Genomic DNA, 15928 nt, shown 5'->3' on the forward strand with positions numbered 1-15928 from the left:
ACATCAGAAGGAAGGTGCATGTCTTTTTAGAACCTGCCTTGGGAGTCATATGAGCATTACTTCTACCATGCTCTCTTGGTTGACACAGCCACAGCCCATCAAGATTCAAGGTGAATGGAAGCATTTGGTTCCTCAGAAGGAACCAAACCCGAAGAGCCTCACCCGCAGCTGGACTTTATTTAGATGAGACGATCTTGGACCTCCAGCCAGGAATTTGTATGCAGGAAGAATGTAAATGATTTGTGACCAGAAAATAGGATGGAAAATTGCAGGGCTTAAATTTTGGGACTTTATTATAGCTAATAACTACCTAAGAAATCCATGTCCACATTCTATTGTTTATGTAACAGTGGGAACAAAGACTAGTTATAACTGAAGGGAAGAAATAAACACTAGCGACGAACTCCAGTATACACCACACTGCTAGTGTTGCGATTTGGTTTAGTGGGTGAGCAGGAGACGCCCCAAACCAGTAAGGATTCATGTGCTTCCAGAATGAATTTAGTGTGTGAAAGAGAAAGAAAGGGTGCAAAGCAGGAAAAATACCTCACTTGGAGAAGTCAGGGCTGACTTGGATGCTGAAGGAGACTTGAGCTTTAGATGCAGAAGAAACACTGTATTTTAATAAATAATTTTAAAGAACTTATTAGTAAAGGTGAAAAAGATCATTAAAAATTTAAACTTGCTTTTATGATTTATTGCGCTGAGTCCTGTTCAGAAAATGAGATTTTCCAGCACTCATATCTAAAATTTTGTGCTAAAATCAAAGTGGAAAAAGCCTTATTTTGAAATGGGTGTTCTGATAGGCAATTCAAGACATTGTCAATGTTTGGATGTAGGTTTTGTGCTTGTCTTCTTCCTTCTTTTGTCTCCCCAAGATATCTGTTATGGAGCATTCTCAAATCCTCCCCAAGCCCTGAGCTCATAATGGCTTAGGGTATTATTTTTTTCCTATGATATTCCATCTTTTTTTTTCCTTTTTTTGGCTGTGGTTCTGGCACATGGAAGTTCCTGGGCCAGGGATCAAACCTTCTACAGTGTTAACTAGAGTCACAGCAGTGACAATGCCTAATCCTTAACCCCCTGAGTCACGAGGGAACTGCTGTTATATCCCATCTTAATAAGCTCTATGGAAAAACTGAAATACAATGGTGGCGTCTCTAACAGATAGGTTTCTGCAAAGGTCAGGGATATTTCCTGGTTGCCCCTCGGATTGCTTTATTTGGGCGCTGCCTTGCTTCTCTGCTTCTTTCAAGGCAGCTCTGACAATGGCATCCCCCTGAACATCAGCATCTTTCTTATACTGCATCACTTTTCTCACCTCCATCACTTCATCTGTTGACTCCTTTCCTAGAGTGGATTCCATTGGCTGAGCCTAGGAATGGTTCTTGCTAAGTTTTGATGCTTCCTTGTATCAACTGACATAGTCTTTAGGTCTTGATAGAAAGAGTGCTTGCCGGTGGGGTTAGATAGGCCTGCTTTTGGACCATCAGCTCAGCTCAGCACAGCTCCCTACCTGCCCTTAAATGTTCAGGGCAGATGTACTGTGATGGAAATCTACTCTTTAGGTGGTGGATAAAATGACTTTGAAAGTTTGTTGTAGGGGTTAAAATTGTTCCTTTCCTATTCTGTGATGTGCTCTCTCTGGATCACAGTTTTAATTTTTTTTCATATTTCTGCTGCAAACTCGTAAAACACTAACTTGAAATAATTCAGAACGTCCACCATGCCCCATGACTGAGGTCACTTTATGGAGGACTTTTCAGTCATATTTAGGATGTTTCTACCACTCATACTAACAGAAACCACTTCTCAGCTTTATTTTTAACTATGACTGAAATTTAACTGGTTAGAGACGACCTGCATTTTGGAAACTAGTGGCACTTTAGAAAAGTGCTGCCCCTTCCGGTGGCCCTTCTGTTTGTTCCAGTTATTAGCCAGATTTACCTCAGTGATTAATTTTGATTGATTTCACTCTTTTGCTCCTAGAACTGCAGTTCCCATGTTAGAAGAGCTGTTGTCACCTGCTTTTCAGCAGGGTGCTGTGGTCGTCACGGAAACAGGCCTGTTCGGTATTGCAAAAGATGCCACTCGAATCATCACAGTAATGAAGTGGGGGCTGCGTCGGAGACCCACCTCTATCAGACCTCCCCTCCACCCATCAACACTCGGGAATGTGGTGCTGAGGAGCTCGTCTGCGCCGTGGAGGCCGTAATTAGGTAACGGCTTCCTTGGAAGCTTACCCTGAGAACATTGTCTTTGCAATGAGACACCCTTTCCACATGAGGTGGGCAAATTTAACTCAGCTTCAAGCGCCCTCAGCCAAACATCTAACCTTCCACAATGTTGCAATGATGATTTTTTTTTTTCGGTCTTTTTAGGGCTTCATCAAGTGGCATATGGAAGTTTCCCAGGCTAGGAGTTAAATCGGAGTTAACAGCTGTCGGCCCACCCAACAGCCCCAACAATGTGGGATCCAAGCTGCGACGTGCACCACAGCCTAGGGTAATGCCGGATCCTTAACCCACTGAGCGAGGCCACAGATTGAACCCTAGTCCTCATGGTTACTAGAGGGGTTCATTACCACTGAGCCATACCAGGAGCTCCCAGTGATGATATTTTAATTTTTTTTTTTTTTTGGTCTTTTTGCTATTTCTTTGGGCCGCTCCCGCGGCATATGGAGTTTCCCAGGCTAGGGGTCAAATCGGAGCTGTAGCCACTGGCCTAAGCCAGAGCCACAGCAACACGGGATCCGAGCCGCGTCTGCAACCTACACCACAGCTCAGGGCAACGCCGGATCGTTAACCCACTGAGCAAGGGCAGGGATCGAACCAGCAACCTCATGGTTCCTAGTCGGATTCGTTAACCACTGCGCCACGACGGGAACTCCCTGATATTTTAATTCATTAATTCAACAAATACTTTTATTGAGTGCCAGTCACATGCCAGGCATATGTTAGGCACTTGGGAGATAGAGGAGAGTAAAGTGTAGTTTCCGACTTCAGGTTACCTGAGTAACTTGACATCCGTATTAGTGCAATAAATGTTTGCTAAATAAAACATTATAGAAAGTTTGGAAATAGGAAAAAAATCATCCATACTGCTGTCATCATCATCAATTTTGCACATGTCCTTTTAGTTTTATTCAAACACATGTTTTATTTATATGACTGTAATCACAGTGTATCCGGGTTCATTCTGATGTAACATTATACCAGCAGCTCTTTTCCCTCTTGTTTTGTAGTTTCTGCATTTATCACTTTTAGTGACTACATAATGTTTATTTAAATTACTTTCCTCTACCACTAAATATTTTGACTTCATTTTTTTTAGTTATAAATAACTCTGATAATTGTTTTTGTGCATGGTGCTGTTCCTATATTTTAAATTTTTTTAGGGTATGTGATCAGATGTTGACTGGGTCAAAGGTATGAATATTTTAATGGTGCTTGATACATGGACAAACTGATTTTCAAAGTGTGTATATGAATTTCACACATCACTGTATGAAGTTGCTAGTTTTTACTATACCCTTGCCAACATTGAGTATTATTTTTAAAAAATTTCCATTCATTTAGCAAATTGCAAAAGGAATGGTTGTTGCTCGCTGCCAGGTATTTGAACCCTAGATATTAAATATTTCACCATTTGGGTACCAGTTCCTCAATTTCTCTGCGTCTCCTGTATTTGATGTCTGCATAGCTTCATATTAGATCTAAGAAAAGCACTGGCTTCTAGTGAGATGGTTGATGAACTAGAAGCCAGAACCATCAGTCTGCTTGATTCTAATTGACTGGAGGAAGGCGCCTCCTTGTGCCTCAGTTTGTTCATCTATGAAGTGGGGATGGAGTAGAACATAGGAAATTCGGCTCCTTCCAATTTAAAGGAGAGCAATCAGTGATGTTTGAGTATTCCTGAAGTAACTGCTCTGAATAGGTCAAGATCTAGAACATGCTTTTCTGTAGTCCAACATGAAATCTCTCCTCTCTGGCAGCTTGTTGAAAGAAGCCGAGTTCCACGCTGAGCAGCGAGAACACGAGCTGAATCGCCGGCGGCAGCTGGGCCTCTCCTCTTCCCACCATTCCCTGGATAACGCTGACTTCGATAACAAGGATGATGATAAACACGACCAGCGTCTACTCAGTCAATTTGGAATATGGTTCTTAGTAAGAAAAGAAGTGAACTCTTCTCTACTTTCTTACTTTTCATTCCAACATTTCACTGATGAGGAATTTCTTCTGTTCTTTTTAAAGAAGTAAATAGTAAATAGTGAAAAAGTAACCTTAGCATTAGGACTCTCTTCTCTAGGACAGTGACTGCACATTGGATTTACCTGGGAAGGCTTTTAAAAAATGCCATTACCCAGATTTCACCCCAGAATCTTGGGAATTGTTTAAAAAGCTCCCTAGTTGATTCTAATGAATAGTCAGGTGCTGAAACCTGCTGTGCCAGGACCTAAACTGTTGGAAATAACAGATTTTTATCAGAAAGAAACAAGTGGGAAAGTTGCTAGGGTATATTGCAAAATATTGGCTTCAGTATAATTTATAGATCGTTCATATCTCATTGACATGAAACTTTGTTTTGCAAGTTCAGTCTCTCTGGAGATCTTTGTGTATTTATGGCAAGTCTGCATACAGCTAGAAAAATTATAGCCAGACCAACACAAGGAATTAGATTGCTATCGGCTGGTTCAACTGCAGCATTCATTCAGTGACGATCAATCATATAGATCCAACGTTTCAAGTATGCTTTATCTGCCAATTTTGCAGAGAAGCAAACTTTTGCTTTTGCCCAATTGGAGACATGGGTTAAGTCTCCATTGTGATACATCTCTTATGTGATTTCATATATGTTGCTTGTTTGTTTGTTGTTTTGTTTTGCCAAACCGGAATTTAATTGGTGGTTTCACGTCTTGCTCCTGGAACTTACTAATGACATATTGACTACTGCTGTGACCTCTTTAAAGAAAAGATAGTGGTTTATTTATTTTTTAATATTCCTGAACATTACTTCAATGCTCAATAAAATATTATTTCAGAATGACTAAATGGATAAATGAACAGTTTAAAAAAGTCTATTTATAATGTGGTGAATTGGGGAGCTCTAAGTTTTCAGAGTTATAATCGATAGGAAATTCTTAGCTCAATCTGATCATTTTAGATATTTTTAAAATTTCACTTTGTAGACTTAACCTTTTCAAAGTATTTATCTGGTATAGGTTATGTAATAGAGTTCTTATAGGGGAAAAAGCTTATTGGGAGGTGCAGTCTTGAGGGGAAATTGTCACAGTCCATCTCTTCCTGTAGAGAAGAACATAGTTTCCAGGATAAGTGGTCCTCCATCATTTATAAAACTGCCTGTTTCAAATGGATTATCTGGAACATCTTTTTTTACTCTTATCTTTAAAAAAACATGTAAAAGTTATGTAAGGAGAATGAAGGAGAGTCTAATCTGCCTATTTCCAGGTGAGCCTTTGCACACCCAGTGAGAACACGCCTACGGAAAGCTTGGCCAGGCTGGTGGCCATGGTATTTCAGTGGTTTCACTCTACAGCGTATATGATGGATGATGAAGTTGGAAGTTTGGTGGAAAAACTGAAGCCTCAGTTTGTCACCAAGTGGTTGAAGACAGTATGCGATGTTCGCTTTGATGTCATGGTCATGTGCCTTCTTCCCAAACCCATGGAATTTGCCAGGGTAAGTGGAGGCTGTTGATGAAAAAATTAATCAATAATCAATCTAAGAAAGAAGTGGAAAATTGTGTTTGAGCCAACCTAAGGATTATAATCTGGGAGATAGTCTTTCAGAAAGCTCTGAGTACTGTTCTGCCCATTAGAGATCAAAGCACAGCTATGTTAAGTTTTTGAGACAGAGGGTTATACATCAAATGACGTATTATTGGCAGTTTACACAATCCAGATCTACATGTACAAAGTGAGTAGTGAGTCATGTGTTATCATGGTCCCTTACAAGATCAAAAAGGAGGGTTATCTCCTAAGGAGCTGTGAGTCTTGCTGAGACTGAGAAGGAATGTTATCTCCTAAGGATTTCTGGTTAATGCAGTTGCACAACACACATTAAAGGGCAGGGAGGGGGCCCAAATGAGGAGAGAAAAATTTTACGTTTAAATGTTTCTTGTCTTGCCATAAAATATGAATTTTATTTCATCAAGGCCTACAGCCTGGACCTAGTAGGAAAGGAGGACTTGGGGAGAAGCACTACTGTTGCCAAAATTCAGGGTTCACCTCTTGGTGGGTGTTGAGCCAAAAGATACCATCTAGGCAAAGAGCACAAGGCAGGAATTATTACTTGCAGCAAATAAGAACACAGGAGATCTTTCTGGAAGCAGAGTCTCTCTGAATAGCCAAATTGGGGAAGTTTTAAGCTAAGGGTACATTCAAATTCATGAAGGGGCTTGAGCAGAGAATTCAGCATAGAATTAAGGCAAAGATCTACGGAGTCCAGGTGTTAGTTGATTGAACTCAGGAGGGTCAGAAAAGGTCAGCATTTATCATCCCTTAGGTTCTGACCCAGTCTGGGGTCTCAGCATACAGTTACCATCCTCCACCTGGGTGGGGGCTTTAGTTCCTGCAGAACTCAAAGTTTGTACCAGATTGTGATATATATCCTTTGAGGAGGAACTAGAGCTCTGTTTTATTGCCAAATTATTGTTTCTAGACTGTTTCTTTGTTTCTCCCCTTAAAATCATTAATTATTAAGACCTTTCCAAGGATAAGCATTGTAGCCAGGCTTAGATCCCAGAATGGCTTAAGCCAGTATGGCATCTATGATGTCAAGAAAGCCATGCCAGGTTCACTCTCCCCAGAGAGCCCCCAAGCCTATCTGCTTACACGCCCTTAGCAGTTAGAGTGTTATCAGTGTCTGTAGAAGAAGAACGTCTTTCTTTAGTCAGTATAGCTGAGTGAGTTTAGTTGAGTAACTGCATTTTATGGTGATTATTGCTTTGATGTTGGTTTGGGATGGGGAAGAATGGCCAAATGAATGTATGAGGTATCTTTAAGAAATGTAAGGGTATATTCTTCCCTGATATTGCTGAATATTTTTTTATTAAGAAACTGAAAAAAAAAAAAAGCTTTTCTGTGAGGTTGCTAGAATTCAGTCCTTTTTTGGTCTACAGTCTGTGGAAAGGCTGATGTTTGACTTGGGGCAATTTTTGTGGTTTCACATATATTTCTAGACATGAATGGTCCCTGCCCTCTTCGCATTTGGAATGCCCAAAAGATTTAGGGACTGCCAAAATGCTTCTTTTCCTCTGGCTTATAAGAGAAATTTCTCTGCATTTATCTTGCTGCTTCTGCCTCAGTGGATCACAGGCTTTGGATATACAGCTGATAGGCCCTCATATGTCTTGAATATAGTATAATTCGTGTCTAACCCAGCAAGATAAATATCCAGAAGCAGTTTTTGGGAAACATGAAATTTTTTTCAAGGTATTTTCTTCTTCTTTTTTTTTCGCTCCCCACCCCACTGGCATATGGCAGTTCCAGGGCCAGGAATTGAACCCATGCCACAGCAGCGACCCAGGCTACTGCAGTGACAATGCTGGATACTTAACCTACTGTACCACAAGGAAACTCTCAATGTACCTTTTTTTTTGTCTTTTTGTTGTTGTTGTTGTTATTGTTGTTGTTGTTGTTATTGTTGTTGTTGTTGTTGTTGCTATTTCTTGGGCCGCTCCCGCGGCATATGGAGGTTCCCAGGCTAGGGGTTGAATCGGAGCTGTAGCCACCGGCCTACGCCAGAGCCACAGCAACGAGGGATCCGAGCCGCCTCTGCAACCTACACCACAGCTCAGGGCAACGCCGGATCGTTAACCCACTGAGCAAGGGCAGGGACCGAACCCGCAACCTCATGGTTCCTAGTCGGATTCGTTAACCACTGCGCCAAAACGGGAACTCCCTCAATGTATTTTTTAAGTTTTATATTTATCTGTGATTTTTGAGTATGCTTTTAATGAAGTCTTGAGGCAGTTTTCAGTTTAAGTAAGATATTTAAGGGTGAAACAGGACACAGACTTTCTAAAGAGTAGGTTTTATTAGATTTCCAGGACTCAGAGCATTCTGTGTGTTTATCAAGATACACTTTGTACTTCTTTGGTGCCACCTACTGACTCACACATAAAATTGGATTTTTGCATGATGGAAATTCCTCACTTCTTGGCATTCTTTATGTTGAATGGTTTCTATTATTGTTTCTTTTGGAATAGCAAAGGATTGATGTGATCTGATTCTAAGATAACAAGTGATTATGTTTGGAGTAAAACTTTTCCCCTTCCTATTTGGGTCCAGTGGGAACCTACATATTAATTGGCAAGAGACAAATTAATAAGAGACAAAATTTATTTACATTTACACACAGGAGTACTCAGTGATAGATAATTCCTTCAATAGCCAGAGATAAATGTTTTATATACGGAGCTTGAGTGAGAGCTGTGGGAGTAGGACTTTAATGGGAAGAAATGGAAAGTTTCTTTTTCAGTAGCTTTTGATGCTGATGGAAATGGGCAGCCTGCCTCCTATGGGCAGCTGAATTCATAGGAAACTCCCTTTGGAGGGGTTTAATAGCAGCTATAGTTTTTGGAGGCTCTGCTTTAGTCAGACAAGGGAAGTTCAGACAAGGTTTCTCTCTGTATCTCTTTTAGCTCAAAACTTATCATTTAAAAATAATTTTTATACCACCTCTGGAGGTGTGAGTGGGTCCCCATATTTCTTCCATCTGAAACTTCCCTAGAAGTTTTACTCAAAAAGGAAGCTAGGTTGGTTGCCATGGAGAGATGATTTGAGTTAGGAACTGCTAGGTAAGAGATCTGACAAGGAGGAAAAGAGCATATATTATGTTGACGAAAAATTAATCAGTTGATCTTGGGAAGGAATGGAGAATTTTATTTGAGCCAAATTTTATTATAGCCTGGAAAGAGCATCTCAGAAAGCTCTGAGAACTGTTCTACCTGTTAGTGAAGAAGTCAACGCACAGTTGTACATATGCTTTGAGACAGAGGGCTGTACATTAAATTATATATTATTGACAGTTTACATAATCCAGATCTAAGGTCATTATGGTGGGACATGTGGCTGCGTACAAGATCAAGAAGGGATATCATCTTTTAAGGAGTTTTGTTGTAGGAAGGGAGACCCCTTCAGAGGCCTGAGAGTGGGCTTTTGTCTAACACTCAGAAATGAATTGTCCGAGGAGACACACGTCCTGACAAAGCAAAAAACTTTATAGAGGCAGAGAGCAGCAGGGTAAGGGAACCCAGGAGAACTGCTCTGCCAGGTCACTCACAGTCTTAGGGTTTATGGTAATGGGATTAGTTTCTGGGTTGTCTCTGGCCAATCATCTGGCCTGGCCCATATTTGGTCTGACTCAGGGTCCTTCCTGGTGGTGCCCACATATCTCAACCAGGATGGATTCCAGTGTGAGGGTTTCTGGAAGGTTGGCAGGGCTTATTATGGGCTAGCATCTCCCCCACCTCCTTTTGACCCCTCCTGAATTCTTCTGGCTGGCAGTAGTTTGATAGTTCTGCAGTCCTTGTCAGGACCTCCTGCTGAGATAATTTGTGTAAGAGGTTATTATTGTGACTGGCCAGCGTGGGCAGTTTCAGTCAGTGGCTCCCGAAGAGTTTTCTTGTTGATGCTAGGAGAATATTGCTCTTTAAAGTTCATCAGTTACTCCCGCTGATTGGAGGCTTGGTTGATGTATAATGTAGATACACTGGGCCAAAGGCCAGAGAAAAAATTTTGTTTAAATTCTCTGTTCTTGCCATAAAAATATGACTTTTGTTTCACAATTAGAACACGGAAATAAAAAGAAAACAAAGATTAGTGGTTCAAGTAGGCTCTAAACCTAGTTTCTGAGTCCAAAGGACAGCCAGCTGAGATTTCTAGAACGTGAGGCTCTTTAGATGTTAACTTTTTTTTCTTTTTCTTTTTTTTTTAGGGCCATACTCGTGGCATATGGAAGTTCCCAGGCTAGAGGTCGAATAGAGCTACAGCTGCCGGCCTACGCCACAGCCACAAGAATGTGGGATCCAAGCTGTGTCTGCGACTTACATCACCACTGACAGCAAATGCCAGGTCCTTAACCCACTGAGCAAGGCCAGGGATCAAACCCACATCCTCATGGATACTAGTTGGGTTCGTTTCCACTGAGCCACAGTGGGAACTCCTAGATGTTAACATCTTTAGATGTTGAATGAGCCCATCAGTATCAGAGTCACAGTTATTTTCTAGAGCAGAGCATGGAAGATGAAGATGTTTGATGAATTTCCTGAGTGGCTGAAACTGCTGCAGCAATAAGTCCTTGGAGATTTATATCCAGTTGTCCTGCTTCAGTTTGCAGGGTTTTGGCACAAGACAACCTAGAGCCTTAATAAAGATCTGGGCAGTCAGGTGTCAGTTCTTAGTGACACCAAGTCAGGAGGGTAAGAGAAAAATTGGAACCATTAATTACTGACAAAATGTGCAAGACAGCATGATCCAGTTTTTAAAGAGATGAAAAATAGCTCAAAGATAATGAACAGGACTAGAATCTGATAACCCCCAAGGGTAGGTTATGGATTTCTATTGAAACATAAAATTTCTCTCTCAATTACCCCCATTTTGATCAAAGATAATCAAGATTACACTTGTTCACAAAATAAATCTAGTCTTATTAAATTTGGCTTGATTATTTATATAAGTGCAGCAAAACCGGTATTTGACCACATGGACCTTTAAAAGTTTGCTTTGCTGGAAGTTTTTAAAAGAATCTCAGATTGGACTTTTAAAAGCCTCTGGAGTCCAGGAAGCCAAACCAAGAACTTGTCACCATACTTACCTGTAGTATCGATAGATATGGGTGACTTTCTCTCTTCTTGAGGTCCCTCGGATACTCTAAGGTTCCTGAGACTGCCAGGAAGTGACTTTTCTTTTTTTTTTTAATAATTTTTTTAAATTTTCCCACTGTACAGCAAGGGGGTCAGGTTATTCTTACATGTATACATTACAATTACATTTTTTCCCCCACCCTTTCTTCTGTTGCAACATGAGTATCTAGACAAAGTTCTCAATGTTATTCAGCAGGATCTCCTTGTAAATCTATTCTAAGTTGTGTCTGATAAGCCCAGGCTCCCGATCCCTCCCACTCCCTCCCCCTCCCATCAGGCAGCCACAAGTCTCTTCTCCAAGTCCATGATTTTCTTTTCTGAGGAGATGTTCATTTGTGCTGGATATTAGATTCCAGTTATAAGTGATATCATATGGTATTTGTCTTTGTCTTTCTGGCTCACTTCACTCAGTATGAGATTCTCTAGTTCCATCCATGTTGCTGCAAATGGCATTATGTCATTCTTTTTTATGGCTGAGTAGTATTCCATTGTGTCTATATACCACCTCTTCCGAATCCAATCATCTGTCGATGGACATTTGGGTTGTTTCCATGTCTTGGCTATTGTGAATAGTGCTGCAATGAACATGCGGGTGCACGTGTCTCTTTGAAGTAGAGTTTTGTCCGGATAGATGCCCAAGAGTGGGATTGCGGGGTCATATGGAAGTTCTATGTATAGATTTCTAAGGTATCTCCAAACTGTTCTCCATAGTGGCTGTACCAATTTACATTCCCACCAACAGTGCAGGAGGGTTCCCTTTTCTCCACAGCCCCTCCAGCACTTGTTATTTGTGGATTTATTAATGATGGCCATTCTGACTGGTGTGAGGTGGTATCTCATGGTAGTTTTGATTTGCATTTCTCTTATAATCAGCGATGTTGAGCATTTTTTCATGTGCATGTTGGCCATCTGTATCTCTTCTTTGGAGAAATGTCTATTCAGGTCTTTTGCCCATTTTTCCATTGATTGATTGGCTTTTTTGCTGTTGGGTTGTATAAGTTGTTTATATATTCTAGAGATTAAGCCCTTGTCAGTTGCATCATTTGAAACTGTTTTCTCCCATTCTGAAAGTTGTCTTTTTGTTTTCTTTTGGGTTTCCTTTGCTGTGCAAAAGCTTTTCAGTTTGATGAGGTCCCATGGGTTTATTTTTGCTCTAATTTCTATTGCTTTGGGAGACTGACCTGAGAAAATATTCATGATGTTGATGTCAGAGAATGTTTGGCCTATGTTTTCTTCTAGGAGTTTGATGGTGTCCTGTCGTATATTTAAGTCTTTCAGCCATTTGGAGTTTATTTTTGTGCATGGTGTGAGGGTGTGTTCTAGTTTCATTGCTTTGCATGCAGCTGTCCAGGTTTCCCAGCAATGCTTGCTGAATAGACTTTCTTTTTCCCATTTTATGTTCTTGCCTCCCTTGAGGAAGTGACTTTTCTTATTTCCCTGTAGGCTGGGAACATTCTAAGAGAGCTGGTTTTTCTAAGAGAGCTTTATAATCATTGGCTCTGTAATGTCAACTTTAGTTCCTTAAAGTTGTCTGGTCATATTTAATTCTATGCCTATCTTTCTCAAATATGACATTCCAGTCAAAGCATTTTTTTTTTGCTTTTTTCTAGGGCCACTTCTGTGGCACATGGAGGTTCCTAGGTTAGGGATTTAATCAGAGCTGTAGCCACCGGCCTATGTCAGAGCCACAGTAATGCCAGATCTGAGCTGTGTCTGTGACCTACACCACAGCTTACGGCAACGCCGGATCCTTAACCCACTGAGCAAGGCCAGGGATTGAACCCTGCAACCTCATGGTTCCTAGTCGGATTTGTTAACCACTGCGCCACCACGGGAACTCCCAAAGCATTTTTAATATAACCAGATTTTCCAATTATGTCCTGTTACAAGGAGAGCAGATTCTTACTGAATTTGTTTAAATAACTACATCACCATGTAAATAAGAATATTCAGTAAGAACTTCTGAATTCTGGAAGGATCAGGTAGGGAGAAGACAAGTGTTTCACTTTTGCTTACAAAGGTATAATCTACTAAATGGCTGTGAGTTATAGATAGTTCAAGAGAGAACTTATATCCACAAAATAGAACATTAATGAACCAGGATTGTTCCAAACAAAACCTCATAAAAATTATCATCTTTCTTCATCAGTTCATTCAGTCCCATGTAATTAATTTTTAGTTCTGCTTGATCTTGGGTTAGCAGTTTTATGAATCCATTGGCTTCTCCACTAGAGTTCTGGAATCTTTACTCAGTCCAGTGGTATGGTCTCAAAGTTACTTAAGTGATACCATCAGAAGTCTGTTTGTTATACTCCTTTGGGTCTCAGAGATAGTCCTTTTTGCTGAAGATGAAGCATCCTGGCTAGTACTTGATTGCAAGAGCTTTCAGGAAAGCATCAGAGTAAAGCAATGTGTTACTGTGAATGATAAAATGCTTAAAATGGCTGTGGTTAAAGATCTAATGAGAGTAACTGGAATTATGATGATAAAATTATGCCATTGTTGTCTACAATTAAGCAAAGCAGCGTAAGGTCATAATTATGAACAAAATGGCCATTGACAAATTTTTAGGAATTTCATATAATTCCTGAAATATTTATATTAAAACATTTACTGATACAAATATAAGCTAGGGGAGGTAAAGTATCCCTTTTTACTTGACAATGTTTTTCATGCCATTCAACATATCAGGTAGACCTAATTAGTTTCACATCTCTTTTATTAGGAGAGAACAAATCCTTTGAGATTTTCCAGAGGCCCTCTCAGAAATCTCAAAGTCAATTTGAGATCAAGATTTTATTTAGAATTTGATTTGGGGAATGCAAAATATCAAAAATTGTCAAAATGTCAAAGGGTTTGGACACCTGATTAACCAGGATGACAAGTCACTAGGAAATAATTCTCCACTTAACTAAAATGACAATAAAGATTTCAAAAGTAAATATGGGATGTAACACGATAATTTAAAAAGTTGTCTCTTTTAACATAGAGAAGAATCAAGTCTCTTAAATAAATGAGGATACGATGGAGACATGTGCTGTCCACCCTCCTCTCCTCCCTGCCCCCAGATCCTTTACAAGTTTCCGGTTCCGTTCAGCTTTTTGTCCTTCAGCTTCCTCTTTCTCATCTGGAGAGAGATGGCCCACACTCTCTAAACAACTACTTTAGAAAGGTTTTTTTTTTCCTTAACAAAACCACATCCTACATTCCTTGAATATTTTGCATACAGAGGTTTTTTTCCTTCACCCTTATTATTTCTAGAAGTTTCATTTATATATTGATTATAATTCTCAACACTTAGGAACCTCTATTTTTCAGAGAAAACCAGGAGGTAAACAATTGTAAATTGCTTGCACATATCAGCATTTTGTAGCATTTTAGCAGATTTCATGAATATACATACCATCTTGTAACTTCTAGAGGATATGCTTCTTCATAATATAATTCTCAGTAGGGCAAAAAGAATATATTTATTAACAGATTCAAACAGCTCTAATCTCTGTAAAAATAAGAAGCCAAAAATAGATAACATTACACTTATATTTGGTAATTAAATGTTTCAGTGTTTTACCTTATTTAGAAATGATCTAGATAGACAACAAATATCTGTCATTTAGCCTAACTTAGTTTGAATTTAATTTCAGGTTACCAAAAAGATTTTGGATACTACTTCTAAACAGACATATAATAAGACACAATTACTACTAAGATAAAGTTTGCGAGAATAATATTTTAATTTGATTAAAATAAAATCTATAAGTTTTATAATTTTAAACATCTAGTAAATATAGTATTAACTTACTACCCTAGCAAACCCACATGGAATAAAAATGTATGCTCATATCATACTAAATACTGAAAACTCAGATGATGCAGCTTTTTATTAAACCAACAATATTAAATTAGTCTTATTTATGAAAGATTTACACAAATCACATGAACTTGAAAATATTTGGGTTACTTCCTATATTTCTAAGACTTTTAGGAATATTTAATTTTTATAAGCTTGGGAGTTCCCATCATGGTGCAGTAGAAACAAACCTGACTAGGAACCACGAAGTTGCGGGTTTGATCCCTGGGCTTGCTCAGTGGGTTAGGGATCCGGCTTTGCCATGAGGTCACAGACAAGGCTCGGATCCTGCATTGCTGTGGCTGTGGCGTAGGCCAGCGGCTACAGCTCCAATTTGACCCCTAGCCTGGGAACTTCCATATGCCGTGGGTGCAGCCCCAAAAAGACAAAAAAAAAATTTTTTTTATAAGCTTGTGTTTTTTAAAAGATTGAATCATTAGTTTTACTTTTTTAATTAATTTTTTTGTTAAAGTGTAGTTGATTTACAGTATGGTGCCAATTTCTGCTGTACGGCAAAGTGACCTAGTCATATATATATATATGACTTAGTCATAATATATATTCCCTTTCTTATATTACCTTCCATTATAGGCTATCTCAAGAGACTGGATATTGTTGCCTATGCTATACAGTAGGATAAGATCTTTTTTTTTTTTTTTTTGGTCTTTTGTCTTTTGTCTGTTGTTGTTGTTGTTGCTATTTCTTGGGCTGCTCCTGCGGCATATGGAGATTCCCAGGCTAGGGGTTGAATCGGAGCTCTAGCCACCGGCCTACGCCAGAGCCACAGCAACGCGGGATCCGAGCTGCGTCTGCAACCTACACCACAGCTCACGGCAACGCCGGATCGTTAACCCACTGAGCAAGGGCAGGGACCGAACCCGCAACCTCATGGTTCCTAGTCGGATTCGTTAACCACTGTGCCACGACGGGAACTCCAGGATAAGATCATTTTTAAAAAAAAATTTTTAAAAATTATTTTATTTTCATCTTTTTTTAGGACCGCACCCATGGCATATGGAGGTTCCTAGGCTAGGGGGCAAATCAGAGCTGTAGTCCCTGGCCTACGCCACAGTCACAGCAATGCGGGATCTGAGCCACCTCTGTGACCTACACCACAGCTCATGGCAACACCAGATCTTTAACCCACTGAGGGAGGCCAGGGGTTGAACTTGCATCCTCATGGATATTAAT

The 15928-nt window shown here is 39.9% G+C and overlaps 1 protein-coding gene across 4 annotated transcripts in view; it reads left to right on the forward strand.

The window, feature by feature from the left end:
- UNC79 (unc-79 homolog, NALCN channel complex subunit) overlaps positions 1-15928 on the forward strand; it is a 263893-nt gene that overhangs the window by 114882 nt on the left and 133083 nt on the right. For all 4 annotated transcript variants that reach the window (XM_047795599.1, XM_047795600.1, XM_047795601.1 and 1 more), the window contains 3 exons: positions 1990-2219; positions 3995-4166; positions 5469-5699. In XM_047795599.1, coding sequence (XP_047651555.1) covers positions 1990-2219; positions 3995-4166; positions 5469-5699 — 633 coding nt within the window. The remainder of the gene's footprint in view (positions 1-1989; positions 2220-3994; positions 4167-5468; positions 5700-15928) is intronic.

This window comes from Phacochoerus africanus, chromosome 9, assembly GCF_016906955.1.
Source record: "Phacochoerus africanus isolate WHEZ1 chromosome 9, ROS_Pafr_v1, whole genome shotgun sequence".
NCBI lineage: Eukaryota > Metazoa > Chordata > Mammalia > Artiodactyla > Suidae > Phacochoerus > Phacochoerus africanus.